General features: G+C 37.3%; 1 protein-coding gene across 1 annotated transcript; it reads right to left on the minus strand.

The window, feature by feature from the left end:
- Positions 1 to 11,623: 11,623 nt before the first annotated feature.
- On the minus strand, positions 11,624 to 13,002 carry LOC142202596 (homeobox protein siamois-like). Its single transcript, XM_075272793.1, has 3 exons — positions 12,693 to 13,002; positions 11,949 to 12,136; positions 11,624 to 11,689 (listed from the first exon to the last, which is right to left on the minus strand). Exons 1-3 carry the CDS (start codon positions 13,000 to 13,002, stop codon positions 11,624 to 11,626), a joined length of 564 nt encoding a protein of 187 aa, XP_075128894.1.
- Between the last annotated feature and the right edge of the window lie 7,418 nt (positions 13,003 to 20,420).

The raw sequence follows: 20,420 nt of genomic DNA on the forward strand, positions 1-20,420 counted from the left end.
GGTGACACATGGGTGCGATGGATTGTAGCACATATTAAAATTGTTTTTAGTGTACGCTTTTCTTTCCATTTTGATTTTTCAGGTACATATTTAAGAATCAAGGAAGAGATAGAAGATCAAGTACAACCAAAATATGGTCAGTGCAGCAGGAGGACCCTATAGAACAAGCCGCAGACCCTCCTCCTACGGGAGTAGTTTCATCTTAATCCATACACCAATTATGTGAGCCCCCATAATAAAACCAGGCCACACAAAGACCAAGTCTCATGTCCAGGACTGTGTGGAACTAGCCATAACCTGAGACTTCTCTCTGGCCATTATGTTCCTCAAAAGTGAAAGAGCACCAGTGAATGGCCCTTCATTGAAGGACTTGTCCACTTTAGACAAACCCTACTGTTTAGAAAGAGCCATTGACTATGTGGATTGCAAAGTTTCTTCCTGCTGAAAACCCAAGTGGTCAAGTATTATCTGTAGGGAAACCTGGCAGTAACTTCAGTATTGCTACAGCGCCACCCCAGGGGAAATGTAACATTACACAATGTCCATTCATATCAAGAGGAGGTCTTCCTTCTCCAGTGTGGAAGACGGGTCAGTCATACAACATACGGGATTGTCAACTGTAAAACATCACATTTAGTGTACATAGCTACATGCTCGTGTCCGATGAATGTCGGTAAAACTGTATACACAAACCGATCCTATGAGGAGATAGTTGGTGAAGGTTTTACACCTACTATGTGATGCATTAACTCTTTACAAATTTACTCCTTGCCAGGGGCGTAACTTGAGGGGGTGCAGAGTTTGCAGTCGTTCCAGAGCCCAGGAGCCTTAGAGGGCCCATAAGCACTGGCGCCAGTAGTGAGATTGCAGCTTCCATTTGGCCCATAAGTCAAGGAGACCCACAGATTCCCCGAACCACACTAAGGTGGATTAAACTCCTTGGGACCTGTAACCATCACTATCAAGAACTTGCTGTAGGTGTCCCCGGACAAAAGATTGCATCGGGGCCTATAAGACCTTACTTACGACACTGCTCTTTGCATATATACTACTATCTCTTTTGCATCTAACAGAGTATTTGGCCATAGGCTACATTTTTTTTGTAGGCAATACTGGAATATGCACAAAGTCTTTTGAGGTCACCTCAAGGCTCCAGATATTTGGGCACGTGTTTGGCTTTGCCATTTATCTATATGGTGTGGTTAGGACACCCTAAATAACGCTTCATATACTATTTGTGAGATTTTACTTATTAAAAGCCAAGTTTTATAGTCGCTCCCCTTAGTGATATCAATAGGCTATCTGTAGTGTGCAGGCGACTACAGTCCTCCAAAGATGGACACTCTTTGTAACTCCTTCTCATTCCAAGAGATGAGGCTTTTATTACTTCAGAATCCCCTAATAGGTGCATGGCAATGGGTTTCTACCAGAACGCCCCTTTAATTTTTAGTTTTTGGTCAGGGATATTGCCAGAAAAGGAAATTAAAGAAGTCCCATAAACATCATAGCAGAAGTGTAGGAGGAGGACCACCAAATATAGTAAGGACCAGACCCCAACTTAGAATTCACCAATGGACTTATTGTGAAACCAGCCATAACCTGAGACTTCCCTCTGATCATGTTTCACCAGGGGAAAGAGCACCAGTGAATGGCCCTACATTGAAGGACTTCTCCACTTCGGACAAACCCTACCGTTTAGAAGGATCCATTGACCATAAGTAGATTACAAAGTTTCTCCCTGTTGAAAATTCAAGCGGTCAAGTATTATCTGTAGGGAAACCTGGGAAATTTCTTTTACTTGTATAGACAGCGCCACACCTGTCTATAGGCAGTTAGTGGTATTGCAGATCACCTCTATTCACTTTATTAATCTACTCATGACCTTTGTGTAGTGAACCTAGTAGCCCCCTCCCCAACCAACCCTGATCCTGTGATCGGACATTGATCCCGTCATCCTAGGGGTTCATCTGCAGTAACTACATAATCCGACTCCAGCAGGTAGTCCCGAGTCCTGGCTGTAATATACCGCTATAAGCCATCCTCCTGTATATTATAATACAGCATTGACCATTATCTATAACACACAGGGCTAGAGCAGAGAATTATACAATTACCCCGAGAGGAGGGAAAGCCTCGCTATACCGCTGTACACCCCGTACGAGACTGGTCTGTATCCCATAGAAGAATTAACTATTAAAGGTTTGCCCCCCTGGAAAAATATTCAGAATGGCATGGGATATAAAAGCTGCATTTGCACCATTTTATGGGTGTTGTGCTCACTGTGCAGCAAAAATGATGTTATCTGTGTTCTGGGGGTTGGTACAATCATGAGAAAAAAAATCATTTGAGTCACCATATTGTAACATACATTTTTTTTATATATTTTTCTGTTCGAAGCTTTGAAGGTTGTGAGTTTTATTTATACAGTTTATGGATTTTTTTTTTTTTTTTACTCCTGGGTAATTTCCACCTCTTGGATCTTAATTCAGACGACAACAACCCCCCCATGTGACCACAACCTTGTTTTTAGTTTTTCCTCATTGCTGGTGAAGTCGTCCTAGTGGATTTGTTCTTATTTATTCCGGATTCCCTTATATAAGCCGACGTTCTATGCCAAAGTGTCTACAACTATATCTATATCTATAGGGGAGTCTCTGGACATTACTAACATATAGGTGATTTAGAAGCCGGATTTCTTGGGAGTGTCTCCAAGTATTTACTTAGCATTTAGGAGTCTATAGAGGATTATCTGCAGGATACCTGAGGGGCGTCTCTGGTCCTTACTAACCATATATAGCGGCATCTCTGTCCCTTACTATCCATATAGCGGTGTATATAATCTTATATACTGATGTGATATTTCCCAATACAATCCCCTTGTAATAAACCACAATGAAGTGACCCCACCCAGTCAGGAGCAGCTGCAGTAAATGAGGTGGTGTCCAGCTGGTAATCTATGGCTATAACCCCGCACATGGCTACAGCTATTATACTAACATAATGCCTGCTGGGTCACTCTATAGGGAATATCTATATCTAGATTTCAGCCTAACCTCTATGTAAGTGGTCACTGGCCATAAGTGACTGGCAGTAAATATATATATATATATATATATATATATATATATATATATATATATATATATACTGCAGCACATGGTGGCCATAGGGCTCTGCAAACTGACCTGTGTCTATCTGTACAGGGACCACATTCATAGTCAGAGGTATCATGGCAAGCGCCTCTGGAGTATATGTGTCCACCATTATAATGCCTGTACCCAAATATATTAGCACTACAGATCCCAGCAATGACAGAGCCAGCACATGTAATACTCTTAGTGTAGCAGTGAGGCCGGTGCACAGTATCAGGGCTGGACTATATGGTAGTATAGTATGAGGAGCTCCAAGGCTCTGAGGATATGGCCACAAGTCTGAGCTGCACCTGACTGGCCCTGGGCAGTTCTGTCCCTGATCACCCTACATCTGATCCACCTGCACAATAGTTTGGCTTGTTATGGGGGCGGGGGCCGGAGAACAGGAAATCCTATATAGACCCAAGAGTGATTGACATGAGGAGCGTCCAATCCGAATACACAAAGACAAACCCCATAGAGAGTCTATGGACACATAGTAACCAGGCCCAGATACACAGGCAATGGAGAAAATCCATGAGATGTAACAAACATATCTCCAAGATGTGACCGGGCTACTAAATAACAGGGGGCACTCAAGTCTGAGCTTTAATGGTATGAAGTGATTCAAGGGGGAGGGTGAACCCCAAAAATCTTGTGTTTTGTTTTTTTAATTTTCTTAAATTTTTGCCACCAAAGAACATTGAAAAAGAATAAATTCTGCAGCTTCTATATACAGGAAACACATCAGGTAAAAATAAAAGGGATATTATACATCGGGAGTTAATAATTCTCAATATTTCACAAGATCTTTTACAGCAAAAAATTAGAAAACTTAAATGCTGCAAATAAGTTGGAGACAAAATGCTGGCTCAGTGAGTATTCTTCAGTTCTGGGCTGGCTCAGTGAGTATTCTTCAGTTCTGGGCTGGCTCAGTGAGTATTCCTCAGTTCTCAGCTGGATCAGTTAGTATTCCTCAGTTCTTGGCTGGCTCAGTGAGTATTCCTCAGTTCTGGGCTTGCTCAGTGAGTATTCTTCAGTTCAGGGCTGCCTCAGTGAGTATTCTTCATTTCAGGACTGGCTCAGTGAGTATTCTTCAGTTCTTGGCTAGCTCAGTGAGTATTCTTCAGTTCTTGGCTGGCTCGGTGAGTATTCTTCAGTTCAGGGCTGGCTTGGTGAGTATTCTTCATTTCAGGGCTGACTCAGTGAGTATTCTTCATTTCAGGACTGGCTCAGTGAGTATTCTTCGGTTATGTACTGGCTCAATAAGTATTCTTCAGTCCTTGGCTGGCTCGGTGAGTATTCTTCAGTTCAGGGCTGGCTTGGTGAGTATTCTTCATTTCAGGGCTGGCTCAGTGAGTATTCTTCATTTGAGAGCTGGCTCAGTGAGTATTATTCATTTCAGGACTGGCTCAGTGAGTATTCTTCGGTTCTGTACTGGCTCAATAAGTATTCTTCAGTTCTGGGCTGGCTCGGTGAGTATTCTTCAGTTCTTGGCTGGCTCGGTGAGTATTCTTCAGTTCAGGGCTGGCTTGGTGAGTATTCTTCATTTCAGGGCTGGCTCAGTGAGTATTCTTCATTTCAGGACTGGCTCAGTGAGTATTCTTCGGTTCTGTACTGGCTCAATAAGTATTCTTCAGTTCTGGGCTGGCTCAGTGAGTATTCTACAGTCCTGGTGCTCACTGTTCTTGCTACCTTGCAGAGGGACATGATACTGTGGGGGCAACCTGAGGGGGGGGCAAAACACTGTGGGGGCAACTTGAGGGGGTGTTACACAATGTGGGCAGCCAGGGTGGTAGGCATGAATCTGTGGGGGGCAACCTGGAGGGGGACATTATAAGGGAAATAGTATATGGGGCCACTAGGGAGCCATTACACTGTGTGAGAGCCACTAAGATATGTTATACTATGTGGGGGACATTATAGTTTGTGCAGGTCAGGTATTTTTCAGTGGTGGTGGTGGGGGGGCCCACTTATGAAATCTTTGCACAAGGCCCACCAATGTGATAAAACGTCCATTATCATGGACATTAAGGCTCCCGATGCTTCAGGGGCCATTTTTCCAGAGATCCTATACATTCCCTATACATGGAAATATAAAAAAGTTACAGGTGTCGGAATATGGCGACTTTACGGAAATTTTTATTTTTTTTGCAAAGTTTAGATTTTTGTTAAGGGGTTAAAATATTAATAAAACCATATAAATTTGGTCTCCTCTGAATTGTCCTGAGACATAGAGTACAGGGGACAGGTCAGTTTGGCTGCAGAGTAAACAATGTAATAATGAAGCCCGTAAGAAAGTCGCACAAATGCAGTTTTTCTCCAACTTAACCCCATTCTGAATATTTTTCAGCTTCCCAGGACATTGTACAGAATAATAAATGGAGCCAATATGAAGAAAAATGTGTCCCAAACATGAAGACCTCATATGGCTCTGAGAGCGGAGAAATAAAATTATTATTGGCCCATGAGGCTAAAAACATCCCAACCCCCCACAAAACAACAATACATAAATACCGTATATACTCGAGTATAAGCCAACCCGAATATAAGCCGAGGCCCCTAATTTTACCACAAAAAACTGGGAAAACTTATTGACTCGAGTATAAGCCGAGGGGGGAATGCAGCAGCTACTGGAAAATTTCAAAAATTAAAATGGTCGGAGTTTTTGGGTGCAGTAGTTGCTGGGGAAGGGGAGGGGGTGTTTTGGTTGTCTGTCTGCCCCTTCCCTGATCTTGAGGACTGTTTTTTCCCCCACTTGGATATCAGTCTGGCTGTATATAGTGGATCTGCAGTGCTCCTATTAACCCCTTCCCGACGGAACAGGAGCAGTTCAGTATTCAGCAGACCGGGCATTGTCAGACACAGGGATACCTAATGTGAATGTGTGTCACAGTCATTTTCTACTTTTATATGTATTCTAGGGAAAGGAGGGATTTACAACTTTTATTTTTTATCTTTTTTTAAAGCTTCTTTTTTTTTTTTCCACTATTTTATGGGAGATTCTATGCATTACTATTGCGGCTGATCATAGACCGCCCCCCCTAAAAAAAAAAAAAAAAAAAAAATAAGTATAAAAATAAGTATGAGCCGAGGGGGGCTTTTCTCAACACAAAAACTGTGCTGAAAAATTCGGCTTATACTCGAGTATATAACGGTAATCTAATAATGTAAAGCACTATTGGACTTAATATAATAATGTACAGCACCATGGAAAAATAATAAGCATAACGTCAAAGGAATAAAAGGGAAAAAAAAACTACCTAATTCCTTCTGTATGGGTCACAGAGTAACATATGCATACCTAATTCAGAACTAGGCATAGAACTAAACCACAAACAAAGCTGAAAGGAAGGCTCAACATAGGGAACAATAAAATACAATATCTTTATTGAGAAACAGTGTATAAAAATATATATGGGAAGGAATCTACCAACAGACAAGGAGGGGATACCATACAGATAATGGTCCAATATGTAGAATGTAATTGATGTAAATACCCAATAAAATGGAAGACAGTAACTAAATACACAGCACTAGAGATAGGTAGTAACTAAGCCCTATAGCAAACTACTGCTAGCATATGCAAACCACAAAGATGCAATATATTGATTGGTGATACAAGTAAATTAACAATATAAGACAATGACTAAGTCTAAGTATAATATAACTAGGAAGTAAGCATATGTATAGATGACTAGGTAACATACAACTAGTGGCTGCATAGGTAAAGTATCACAGACAATGCATATAAGGCAAATCACATAAAGCAAGTAGACCAATAGTAATTATACAAAAGATAGTCACAAAGTAATAAAGTCTCAGTGTGAATACAGAGAGAGTAGATCAATATCACAGTAATGGCATAATGAAGTCTATAGATAGTCAGAGAATACACCTACCCATAGTGACTGTATGGTGCAGGACCAGGATCAAAGGAAACCCTACCCCAATGCACGTTTTGGCACTGCCTTCTTCTGGGGGCGGTCCAAAAACTGTGCTGAAAAATTCGGCTTATACGGTAATATAATAATGTAAAGCACTATTGGACTTAATATAATAATGTAAAGCACCATGAAATTAATATAATACCATACAGCATCATGGAATTAATATAATAATGCAAAGCACTATTGGATTTAATATAATAATGTACAGCACCATGGGATTAATGTAATAGAGTCCAGTACCCTGGAATTAATATAATAATGTACAGCACCATGGGATTAATATAATAATGTACAGCACCATGAAATTAATATAATAATGTACAGCACCATGTAATTAATATAATAATGTACAGCACCATGAAATTAATATAATAATGTACAGCACCATGTAATTAATATAATAATGTACAGAGCACCATGGGATTAATATAATAATGTACAGTACCATGGAATTAATAGAATAGTGTACAACACCATGGGATTAATATAATAATGTACAGCACCATGGAATTAATATAATAATGTACAACACCATGGGAGTAATATAATAATGTACAGCACCATGGAATTAATATAATAATGTACAACACCATGGGAGTAATATAATAATGTACAACAGCATGGAATTACTATGATAATGTACAGCACCATGGGATTAATATAATAATGTAAAGCACCATGGATATAATAATGTACAGTACCATGGAATTAATAGAATAATGTACAACACCATGGGAGTAATATAATAATGTACAACAGCATGGGATTACTATGATAATGTACAGCACCATGGGATTAATATAATAATGTACAGCACCATGGAATTAATAGAATAATGTACAACACCATGGGATTAATATAATAATGTACAGCACCATGGGATTAATATAATAATGTACAGCACCATGGAATTAATGTAATAATGTACAGAGCACCATGGGATTAATATAATAATGTACAACACCATGGGATTAATATAATAATGTACAGCACCATGGAATTAATGTAATAATGTACAGAGCACCATGGAATTAATATAATAATGTACAGCACCATGGGATTAATATAATAATGTACAACACCATGGGATTAATATAATAATGTACAGCACCATGGAATTAATATAATAATGTACAGAGCACCATGGAATTAATATAATAATGTAGAGCACCATGGATATAATATAATAATGTACAGAGCACCATGGGAGTAATATAATAATGTACAACAGCATGGGATTACTATGGTAATGTACAGCACCATGGGATTAATATAATAATGTAGAGCACCATGGATATAATATAATAATGTACAGAGCACCATGGGATTAATATAATAATGTACAACACCATGGGAGTAATATAATAATGTACAGCACCATGGAATTAATAGAATAATGTACAACACCATGGGATTAATATAATAATGTACAGCACCATGGAATTAATATAATAATGTACAGAGCACCATGGAATTAATATAATAATGTAGAGCACCATGGATATAATATAATAATGTACAGAGCACCATGGGATTAATATAATAATGCACAGCACCATGGGATTAATATAATAATGTACAGCACCATGGAATTAATAGAATAATGTACAACACCATGGTATTAATATAATAATGTACAGCACCATGGAATTAATATAATAATGTACAGAGCACCATGGAATTAATATAATAATGTAGAGCACCATGGATATAATATAATAATGTACAGAGCACCATGGGATTAATATAATAATGTACAACAGCATGGGATTACTATGGTAATGTACAGCACCATGGGATTAATATAATAATGTACAGAGCACCATGGGATTAATATAATAATGTAGAGCACCATGGATATAATATAATAATGTACAGAGCACCATGGGATTAATATAATAATGTACAACACCATGGGAGTAATATAATAATGTACAACAGCATGGGATTACTATGATAATGTACAGCACCATGGGATTAATATAATAATGTACAGCACCATGGGATTAATATAATAATGTAGAGCACCATGGATATAATATAAAAATGTACAGCACCATGGAATTAATAGAATAATGTACAACACCATGGAATTAATATAATAATGTAAAGCACCATGAAATTAATATAATAATGTACAGCACCATGGAATTAATATAATAATGTACAGCACCATGGGATTAATATAATAATGTACAGAGCACCATGGAATTAATATAATAATGTACAGCGCCATAGAATTAATATAATAATGTACAGCACCATGGAATTAATATAATAATGTAAAACACCATGGGATTAATATAATAATGTACAGCACCATGGAATTAATATAATAATGTACAACACCATGGGAGTAATATAATAATGTACAACAGCATGAAATTACTATGATAATGTACAGCACCATGGGATTAATATAATGATGTAGAGCACCATGGATATAATAATGTACAGCACCATGGAATTAATAGAATAATGTACAACACCATGGGAGTAATATAATAATGTACAACAGCATGGAATTACTATGATAATGTACAGCACCATGGGATTAATATAATGATGTAGAGCACCATGGATATAATAATGTACAGTACCATGGAATTAATAGAATAATGTACAACACCATGGGATTAATATAATAATGTACAGCACCATGGAATTAATATAATAATGTACAGCACCATGGATATAATATAATAATGTACAGAGCACCATGGGATTAATATAATAATGCACAGCACCATGGGATTAATATAATAATGTACAACAGCATGGGATTAATATAATAATGTACAGAGCACCATGGGATTAATATAATAATGTACAGAGCACCATGGGATTAATATAATAATGTAGAGCACCATGGATATAATATAATAATGTACAGAGCACCATGGGATTAATATAATAATGTACAACACCATGGGAGTAATATAATAATGTACAACAGCATGGGATTACTATGATAATGTACAGCACCATGGGATTAATATAATAATGTACAGCACCATGGGATTAATATAATAATGTACAGCACCATGGATATAATATAATAATGTACAGTACCATGGAATTAATAGAATAATGTACAACACCATGGGATTAATATAATAATGTACAGAGCACCATGGGATTAATATAATAATGTACAGCACCATGGGATTAATATAATAATGTAGAGCACCATGGAATTAATATAATAATGCACAGCACCTTGAAATTAATATAATAATGTACAGCACCATGAAATTAATATAATAATGTACAGCACCATGGAATTAATATAATAATGTACAGCACCATGGATATAATATAATAATGTACAGCACCATGGGATTAATATAATAATGTACAACACCATGGGATTAATATAATAATGTACAACACCATGGGAGTAATATAATAATGTACAATAGCATGGGATTACTATGATAATGTACAGCACCATGGAATTAATATAATAATGTACAGCACCATGGATATAATATAATAATGTACAGCACCATGGGATTAATATAATAATGTACAACACCATGGGATTAATATAATAATGTACAGAGAACCATGGGATTAATATAATAATGTAGAGCACCGTGGATATAATATAATAATGTACAGAGCACCATGGGATTAATATAATAATGTACAACACGATGGGAGTAATATAATAATGTACAACACCATGGGATTACTATGATAATGTACAGCACCATGGGATTAATATAATAATGTACAGCACCATGGAATTAATATAATAATGTACAGCACCATGGATATAATATAATAATGTACAGCACCATGGGATTAATATAATAATGTACAGCACCATGGAATTAATATAATAATGTACAGCACCATGGGATTAATATAATAATGTACAGCACCATGGAATTAATATAATAATGTATAGCACCATGGATATAATATAATAATGTACAGTACCATGGAATTAATAGAATAATGTACAGCACCATGGGATTAATATAATAATGTACAGCACCATGGATATAATATAATAATGTACAGCACCATGGGATTAATATAATAATGTACAATACAATGGGAGTAATATAATAATGTACAATACGATGGGAGTAATATAATAATGTACAGCACCATGGAATTAATAGTGCTATAGAAATGATTATAGATTAATTGCAGCTCTCACTGCTGTACGATGGATAAATGGAAAAATAATAAATTCCGCAGACTCTGATATATAATAGATGAAGAACATGTTTTATTGTAAGTATGAGACAGATGTTATACATCGGGAATAAACGTTTTATATATTTCACTTTTAATTACAAATATTTAAGAACTTTAGTAACAAAAAATGAAAAAAAAATGCTATAAACATGTTAAGGACAAGATGACGCTACATTATATTGCTTTGTGGCGCTGTAAAGTGCTGACCAGGTTGGATCGGTGATGATTCTTTTGTTCGTTGCTTTTGCTTCTCTGGTTCGGGCCCCTCTTTAGTTGGTGGTGGAGATATTATTGCAGACTTGGGGGCCTCATATGATCTGCCCACACTTATGGTGGTTGCTGCTCCTTGGAGGCTTTCCTCAGGTGTCTGGCCCTTCTGTTCTGAAACCAGACCTGCGATGTAAGAATAATTCACATGTTACTATGCGGAGAATTTATTACAGGTTGTTCAATTTATTTAGGATTAACATTAATCAACTATCAGATAAGGTGTCTACCAGCGCCACTCCTGTCCATGGGTTGTGTCTGGTATTGCAGCTCAACTCCAATAAAGTGAATAGGACCGAACTGCAATACCACTAACAACCTGTACAGAGTTCTGGCGCTCTAGAAAAAAAGCAATTGAAAGATGTAGAAATCAAAAAATTCTTACCTGAATTCTATGCTCAGGGATCTTGGTGGCTTCAGAGAAACAACATCTAGCCTGATAATCAGGTTGAGGATTGAGCATGAACTGGTTTTTCAGAAAACGGATCTGCTCCTTACTATATAAGGTCCTCCTTCTAGACCTCCTGCGTGTAGTGGATGGAATTTCTCCCCCATTCTCTTCTGTCAAAGTTCCTGAAAAGACAACACAAATGGTTAATATTAAAGGGGTGCCCAGGTAGAAACCCATTGACAGTGGTGACAGTTTTTGTTCTGAAAGGTTTTCCATATGCGCCACCATGGATGAAGGAACTTTCTGTGGTCGGGGACCTGCCAGAAGCCCATCCATGATGTCCTTATTGTGGTCAGGTTATCTTCTCATACATGTAGTGCTCCAGTCTGATAACCTGTCCACAATAAGGACCTAGAGTCGGGTTTCTGACAAATCCCCGACCATAGAAAGTTCTTGGATTCATGGTGGTGAACATGGACAAACTATCAAGACAAAAGATAAAAATGGATTGGGTATAATGAAATCCAACATATCCGACCCTCCGACCTAACTCATAAGAAGAGGAGCTTGGAGGCCCCATACACATTACATTATAGGCTTGTCCAATTTTCATCTACTGAGTATGGCCACCATTCGTACCACTATATGAACAAGGACTATTACACCAGACAACATCACATCTTGACATTACTACATTTAGACTGCAAAAATAGCCATAAAAATACAACCACCACTTACTTTCACCCCCATTTGGTTGCTGCCTGGTCAGCTGCTCCTCCTGACCAGCCATGGATGGTGTAGACTGGTCTGTCCCGGTGGTGACAGGTCTGGCTATTGGAGGCTCCTGTGGGATCCCAAGGATGGCATACAGCTCCGCCAGGGTTTCCTGAAGCTTATTTGGGTCATCCAGAGGCTTCTGAATTATTTCTGTCTCCAAGAAAAAAGTAGTACAAGTAGTGTAAGCAGAAGGACAGTACAGATGGGGGTAGTCCTCCTCTAGGGATAGAGCATCCACGATGACCTGCTCCAGCTCTGGGTCCTTGTCCATGTCTGTTCTTCTGGGGCTTCTCTGCTCAGATCTGAGATCACCCTGGAGTTTCTACCCTTATATAGAAGACTTGAAGAAGCCCAAACTGAATGTTGGCACTAAGAAATGTAATTTTGATAAGACATAAAAGAGGTGATCACACCTTCAGGCCTTGATCCTACCTGGGCACCTCTACCCAGTTCACACCTCAGGTTATCAGCTGAAGGTCTTATAGAATAGATATGACTAGTAAGGTGTTAGAAATAACAAAATGCAGAAGATCAAATGGAATGAACCAACATCTAGAGTGGACATCAAAGAAGACCAAAGAAGAATTAAAGAAAGGGTCGGCCTTAACTTTAGTGAAAGTTTCAGAATTAAAAAAGGAAGGAAAATACAAAAACACTAAAAAACAAAAACTACAGGAAGGTAATGCAACTACAGAAGGTTCCAGTCTTTAATCTTCTAATGGCCATTATTATCATTGTGTGACCAATACCAACCAGCCCTCAGTATACAAGTGGGTGACATTAAAGGGATGGGGCAGTCAGAGAAGATGCATCATCCACAAATGGGACTATAAGAAGTGGCCAAAATGTCTACAGTGGCCATGTCTATGACATATTTATTAAATAAAATTTATTTATTATTATTATTATTATATTGATATTTCAATATACTCACATCGACAAAATTGTTGGTCCCCCACGTTTAATGAAAGAAAAACCCACAATGGCCACGAAAATAACTGGAATTTGACAAACTACATGTTGACAAGCCACAAAGCTTCTGGGAGAATGTCCTATGGACAGAGGAGATAAAAATCCAACTTTTTGGCAAGGCACATCAGCTCTATGTTCACAGACAGAAAAATGAAGCATAGTTTAAAAAAAACCCACTGTCTTTACTGTGACACATGGAGGAGGCTCTGTTATGTTCTGGGGCTGCTTTCCTGCATCTGGCACAGGGTGTCTTGAATCTGTGCAGGGTCCAATGAAATCTCAAGACTCTCAAGGGATTCTAGAAAGAAATGTGTCAGATTCAAGTCAGTTCTGAGACCATTGTGGGGTTTTTGTTCATTAAACGAGGGGAACCAACAATTTTGTCCACGTGTTTATCTATCAATCTACCTATTTTTGTAAGTAGATAATATCTCTGTATCTCCTATCTAGTCCAGTCATAGTTATACAGTGTTCTGTCCATCTAATTATGTCTAATTTCTCCATATTTGTAGGCCTGTATTTCCTAGTCTATTTCTCTAGATGGTCTGTCTGTGGACTTAGTAGACCATGTGCAGTATATCAGTGGCTTTCCATTATAATACTCTTATAAGATCCAATTACTAGTTCACTTGTTATTTCTATTGACATCAAAGTTTTCTACTTAAGACTCTTATTTACATCCCAAATCTCCATTCCCCAGCTGTGTATTGTCCCACCATAAGGTGTCAATGACTGTAGGTGTGAAAGAAATATCAATGGAGGAGACCATTTCTATTACTTTATAGAAAACATCAAAGAAAGGTCCACTTTGATCTTCAGGACAACTCCTGAACAATTCCATACATAAGATGGCTGAGGATTTTCCTTCCACCCTACTATGCAGAGAACATCCATGGACTCAGAGCTGGAACAAATCTTCTCCACCATACTCTCTCTAGAAGATGACTATCCAACAAATACCGTCCATGTTCGTCCATGTTTCTTCTCTTCCATGGACGCCCTACAATATCTTTTAGAGGAAACTCCACTGGAAACCAACAACCTGCTAGATGTACAACAACAAGCCCAAGACTGGAAGAACATGGATCCAAAGAAGCCATCACAAATGGCCACGCCGTCATCATCATCAACCTACGACAATGTAGTCACTGAGGGTGACCCTGCCACCTCTAAACGTAAGTCGATACCTTATAGTTAATGATCATCTCTAATATCAGCCATGTTTTTCCTATCTTACATAGCATTTACTTCAATTTTTGAAACTAAAATCTTAAATTGGATTTTTTATATCCTAAAATTTGTTAAGAGAAATTTTTTATTATTGTCGATATAACAATATTTCCTATCTTGTGTTTTTAGGAACGTTCCATGGGGAAGATAATGGGAGTAATAAGAAGGCCGGGACTGAGAAGGAAAAAACAAAGACTTTCATCAAAAACAGATGTAGGCAGAGGACAAACTACACTAAGGAGCAGACCGCCTTCCTCAAGAGGGAATTTCATAGTAACCCCTATCCGGATTTTACCCGCAGGTGTGAGATTGGGAAAACTCTTGGATTTTCTGAGCCAAAAATCCAGGTATGAGATCACGTTATCTATTTATCATCTATAATAATAGAATATAGGAAGAACTTAGAATAATTTGGAATATTTTTGGGATTTTTCTCTTCTTGCCCATTGATGATATTTATTGATTGTTACATCCCTTATGTTTTTTACAGATTTGGTATCAAAACCGGAGATCGAGATATCTGCCGAAACCTGACTAATCTGAAGATGGGTCTCAACGTAGGAGAACTACATAGAATATCTCTGAAGGTTACAATGTGAATCCCCCTAATCTATGGAGGTCTATGGAGAAGCTCACACCAGACACTACGTGGATACTGTCAGATATGATGTCATAGGGGGTCATTAGACTCCTAGACTAGGATATTTTTGTACTGGAACTTACTGGGGGCTGAACTGGAAATAAGACATTTATGGGGTCAACTAGAATGTTTGTACTTTAGTTTTTAGTGATTTTACTTTTTTTCTGTATAACATTGGAATTGTTTTTATCTAATTTTTGTTGATTTGTCAAAAAACTTTTAATAAAATATATACATTTTATGTGTAGAGTCTCCTGCAAATTTTTTTTTGTTCATACTTTATATATTATTATTTTTACGGGATTAAAAAAATTGGAAAAAAAATTTAGAATTGAGGAAGCAATGAGTTTTTTAAATGAATAACAAGATAGCGCTATTGTATATAGGGGATACGTTGTAACAACTTTTAAGATTTACATCTGGGACCAGATCCCAACTGATTCCCTTACTTAACCACATGTAGTAGACATAGTCCTCACCTGGAGGTCTTTAGGAAATATGGATGTAGCCAAGAATGTAAGACACATGGCCGCCTCTTCTTGGCTGGATGGATACACCAAACACACAGTAACGCAACGTTTTCATGTTGTGTAGTGGATATGTGGATTTATTATTGTGTAGAAACACAATATTATACAGGTCATAAGTTTTGCTCTTATTCTATAGTTCCTAATATATTGTGTTGCTTTTGCAGCTTCTCCCTGGCATTGAGTGCAAACTGCTCAGCTTATTGTTATCCAATATTCCTAAGGCCTGCCCAAACTGTTTCCTCAATATACATGAGATTTAATTTATAAGGAATCCATGACACTAAATTACTAATTTAATCTTGTAAATAAGATGTGTCTATTACATATACTTACACATAAATACATGTGATAGAATTTACATTACAGTCAAGTTTCATACAAGAATACTGGTATCTACTGAGATTTCCTGCATATAAAGATTCCCTTAGATCTCAGTATGGAGCCCTGATATGAGAGTCTGATCCAGGGTCACAAGATTTCTCTAAGTGTTGGAATGAATTTAATTAAAAGAATCTCTTTGATCCTTAATATTCAGTCCCCCAGACGATTTACATAGGAGGAGCATTTACCCCCATTGTAAAAAAGACATAAAGGAGGCAAGGATCAAAGAAATAGGTAACACCCTCAAAACAAAAGGGAAGGTCTTTCTTTTCTAATAGCCATGTTCCTGTGAAGTGTCTACTAAAATATTGGACTTATTCTATTTCCAAAACTAGTTGTAGAGTTCAGTTAGAATATTGTGCTAATATAAAGATATCTTGTAGATTTTCCAGCATTGTCTCCGCCCCTGAGGAGCCAGGACATGTATTTATTTCTATACTCTGATTTTGGAATAGTTTTTACAAAGAAGAAGACTCAAATTCTGGCATTGTCCATATAGAGGCACATAGTATAGGGGATAATATGTTTCTCAGTGATGGTCTGACCACTTAGACCCCATGGATCCTGAGAGCATTGGCATTTTACCTCATTTTGACTGTAGCTACAGTGATGGTGGCACACCACTGTAGTACACAGATGCCCCTCTGCCCCTATACACTTCAAAGGGAGCACAGCATTCAATACCTGGCTCCCTTGGTAAAGTGGGGTGACTACCTATCTTTGAAGCCCATCACACAATTGTATGGTCATTTTATATATGAAATACCATAGACCTTTGCTGTATGTTGGGTAGACCAGCTTAAGGGATCAAAGATTTGGGCACTTCCCCAATGTTACAATAACATCAGAAGACATTTCTCCTTTTGTCCTCTAGTACATATGGCCTGGCTAATATAATTTTTTCCCCAAATGACTGAAACCAATATGTTATCAAGAGCAGTTGAAGAGACCGGCCATGGATATTGAGCTAGACCAACTTGTCTGCACAGTTCTAGCCCTAGAAGAATATTCTACAGCATTATCTTCCCCTCCGAGTAATTTTTTTTTAACTTTTTGCAATTTTATTCAACTTTATTTCAATGAAGGAGACAATGAATCCTCTCTTAATGTCAATTGTATTCTATTTTAGGTATCCCTGAAGAATCCCAGATGGCGGAGAATACGGGGCAAAACATATCAGACACGACTGTCCCTAAGAAGAACAAGGAAGACAAATTGGGGAATGAAATCAAAAGTAAATGTATTTTTTATATGATATTTTTATTTTCTATTTTTAAAAATACTAATTTAGAAAAAGTTTTTAATACCAGTTGGAAAAAAGTTTTATTCTAGCATAATATAGTAGAACACATTTGACTTAGCGACTACTTGTCGAGCATGTATTATTACAAAAATGTAAATTGACAAAAATTTGTATTTGAAAATTATATATTGAATTTATAGGATAACATTTTTGAAAATTAGGAATTACTTGTTTAAGATATATTTTGTTAAATAACAATTTTTATTGATAAATTAATAAGATAGATATCAATATAGCTTTGCCGTAAAACCAGAAAATAATATTGTAATGTATACAATTTTATATAATATATTATATTTATACTATACTATGACACTGTGTAGACATCACTGGGGCTTTCTCCAACATGGTTTATGACAGTCAACACAATATCTAAAATTATATTTTCATTAAATTTTTCATTCTTTTTCAGATTTGGTCCCAGAATAGGAGGGCAAGATATCGCTTAAAATCAGAGGCAACTCTTCGAAGATACAATGTCTACAAAACAAATTCTTCCTGATGGTCATGAGAAGCTTCCATTGTAGGACATCGAGATCTGGCATCAATAGGGGCCTTCTATATTTTATGTATAGCACAGCTATCCTCTTATTTTATGTTCTATGATGGTTTTTTATAGATTTTATAATGCAATTAAATGTTTTTGCTTATTTTCTACCCTTGACTTTTGTAGACTTTATTTATGTGGAGCTTCCATAATGAAACTGGATGTGAAACTGAGGACAAAGTCAAAGAGATACCTGGGAAAGGACAATCAAAACATCAAAGGCTCCATCAAAAGATGTAAGTTTCACTGGTTGTGTTATGGGTTAGAAAAACATTTGCCTATAGAACAATATGTAATGGGTTCCTTGAAATGTCTTTGATCGGAGCTTCCTTGATCAACATATTAAAGACACCCATCCCTATAGTGAGACACCATCCCTATGGTGATATGGATGTGATAAGAAGTGAACTTGGGTGTGATAAGAAGTGAACTTGTAAGGATCAAAGAAATTGGTGATGCCCCAACATTACTAAAATCAACAGGGGGTCTCTCTTTGCTCTCTAACATACATTCTGGTAGATACATTTGTGGTCTAGTATATTGTAGGAAACTGATGAGATTGGTCATGAATCTTAGAGAGTTTGTCCAGGCATTTTTTTCATTATATTTTTTGTAAATATCCCAGAGAGGTGAAAAAAAAAAATCTGACTCCCCTGTCCCGGTGCTTTGGGCGTCTCCCAGTGTGGTCTGGTCCTTTTTGCTCCAATTTCTTTTTTTTTTTTTTTAAATGTAGATTGTGAGCCCCACATAGAGCTCACAATGTACATTTTTCCCTATCAGTATGTCTTTTTTGGAATATGGGATGGAAATCCATGCAAACACGGGGAGAACATACAAACTCCTTGCAGATGTTTTTTTTTTTTTTGCCCTTGGCGGGATTTGAACACCAGGACTCCAGCGCTGTAAGGCTGCAGTGCTAACCACTGAGCCACCGTGTGGCCCCCCTTTTTGCTCCAATTTCTTCTGAGACAGGCTTCAGGAAGAGACTCATGATGTCACAGGTGGTGACATCTCATGCCCTTCGCTGTGGCGGTTTTGCAAATCGTAGCGTGTCCACTGCACGTATTTTCCCGCCAAGTGGGGTTGGCATTCACTAGAATCCCATGTCCATTTTGCTGTAATTGTATAACTCCATTTTTTTTTCTGTGGTGTTAACACTGCAGGCAAACTACAGCGGTTATGCCTTGTGGGGTCCTGGCCATACACAGCAATGTACACTGAAAGATAAAAAAAGTTACAGGTGTCAGGATATGGTGAGTGAAGGATATTTTTGTCTACAAAATTCAGAGTACATATGGAGTGACCGTGTGTATGGCATTTGTAATATGAGTGAAAGACTTGCAGGTTTGCATTGGCTAATGCAGGTCATTGTTTTGGGAATACTGTATCTCAGGAACGCTATGTCCAAGAGATTTGAGACCCAGTCTAAAACCTTCACGGACAACTGATGTATCTATGTGCCAAATTTGGTGAAGATCGACCCAGTCGTTTGGTCGTGCATAGAGAACAGACAGAAACTTATTTTTATATATATATGAGATATAATTTATTTATGTGATTAGTAATTTTAACCCCTTAAGGACGCAGGGTACTTTAGGCCTTAGGGCTCAGACCCTGTTTTTCAAATATGACGTCTTTTACTTTATGTGAGGATAGCTTCATAATACATTTACCTATCCAGGTGATTCCAAGATTGTTTTTTGTGACACCTTCTATTTTATGTTGACAGTAAATTTTGGTCATTATACTTTGTGTTTGTTTGTTAAAAAAAAGGACAATATACTGAAAATTTCATAAAATTATCAATTTTGAAATTTTCTAATATTCCCCTAAAAACACAGACAGTCATAACACAAAGATTTCTTCCTAATGAACATTTCCCATATGTCTACTTTATATCAGCATTGTTTCTTTCTAGGAAGTTAGAAGGCTTATAACTTTAGTAGCAAATTGTCAAAATTTCAAGATTTTGTTTTCTAGGGACCTATTCAGTGGTGAAGTGCCTTTGAGGGGCCTATAGAATAGAAAACTCTCACAAATGACCCCATTGTTGAAACTGTAGTCTTCAAACTATTCAAAATTGTAT

Source organism: Leptodactylus fuscus, chromosome 5 (assembly GCF_031893055.1).
Source record: "Leptodactylus fuscus isolate aLepFus1 chromosome 5, aLepFus1.hap2, whole genome shotgun sequence".
In the NCBI taxonomy this organism is placed as follows: Eukaryota; Metazoa; Chordata; class Amphibia; order Anura; family Leptodactylidae; genus Leptodactylus; species Leptodactylus fuscus.

Excerpts from the sequence above, each read along its gene's own strand:
- LOC142202596 (XM_075272793.1), bottom strand. The coding sequence starts at position 13,002 with ATGGACAAGGACCCAGAGCTGGAGCAGGTCATCGTGGATGCTCTATCC. Across the intron at positions 12,137-12,692 it reads GCAACCAAATGGGGGTGAAA|GAACTTTGACAGAAGAGAAT; the intron begins GTAAGTGGTGGT and ends TTGTCTTTTCAG. Across the intron at positions 11,690-11,948 it reads TCCCTGAGCATAGAATTCAG|GTCTGGTTTCAGAACAGAAG; the intron begins GTAAGAATTTTT and ends CTTACATCGCAG.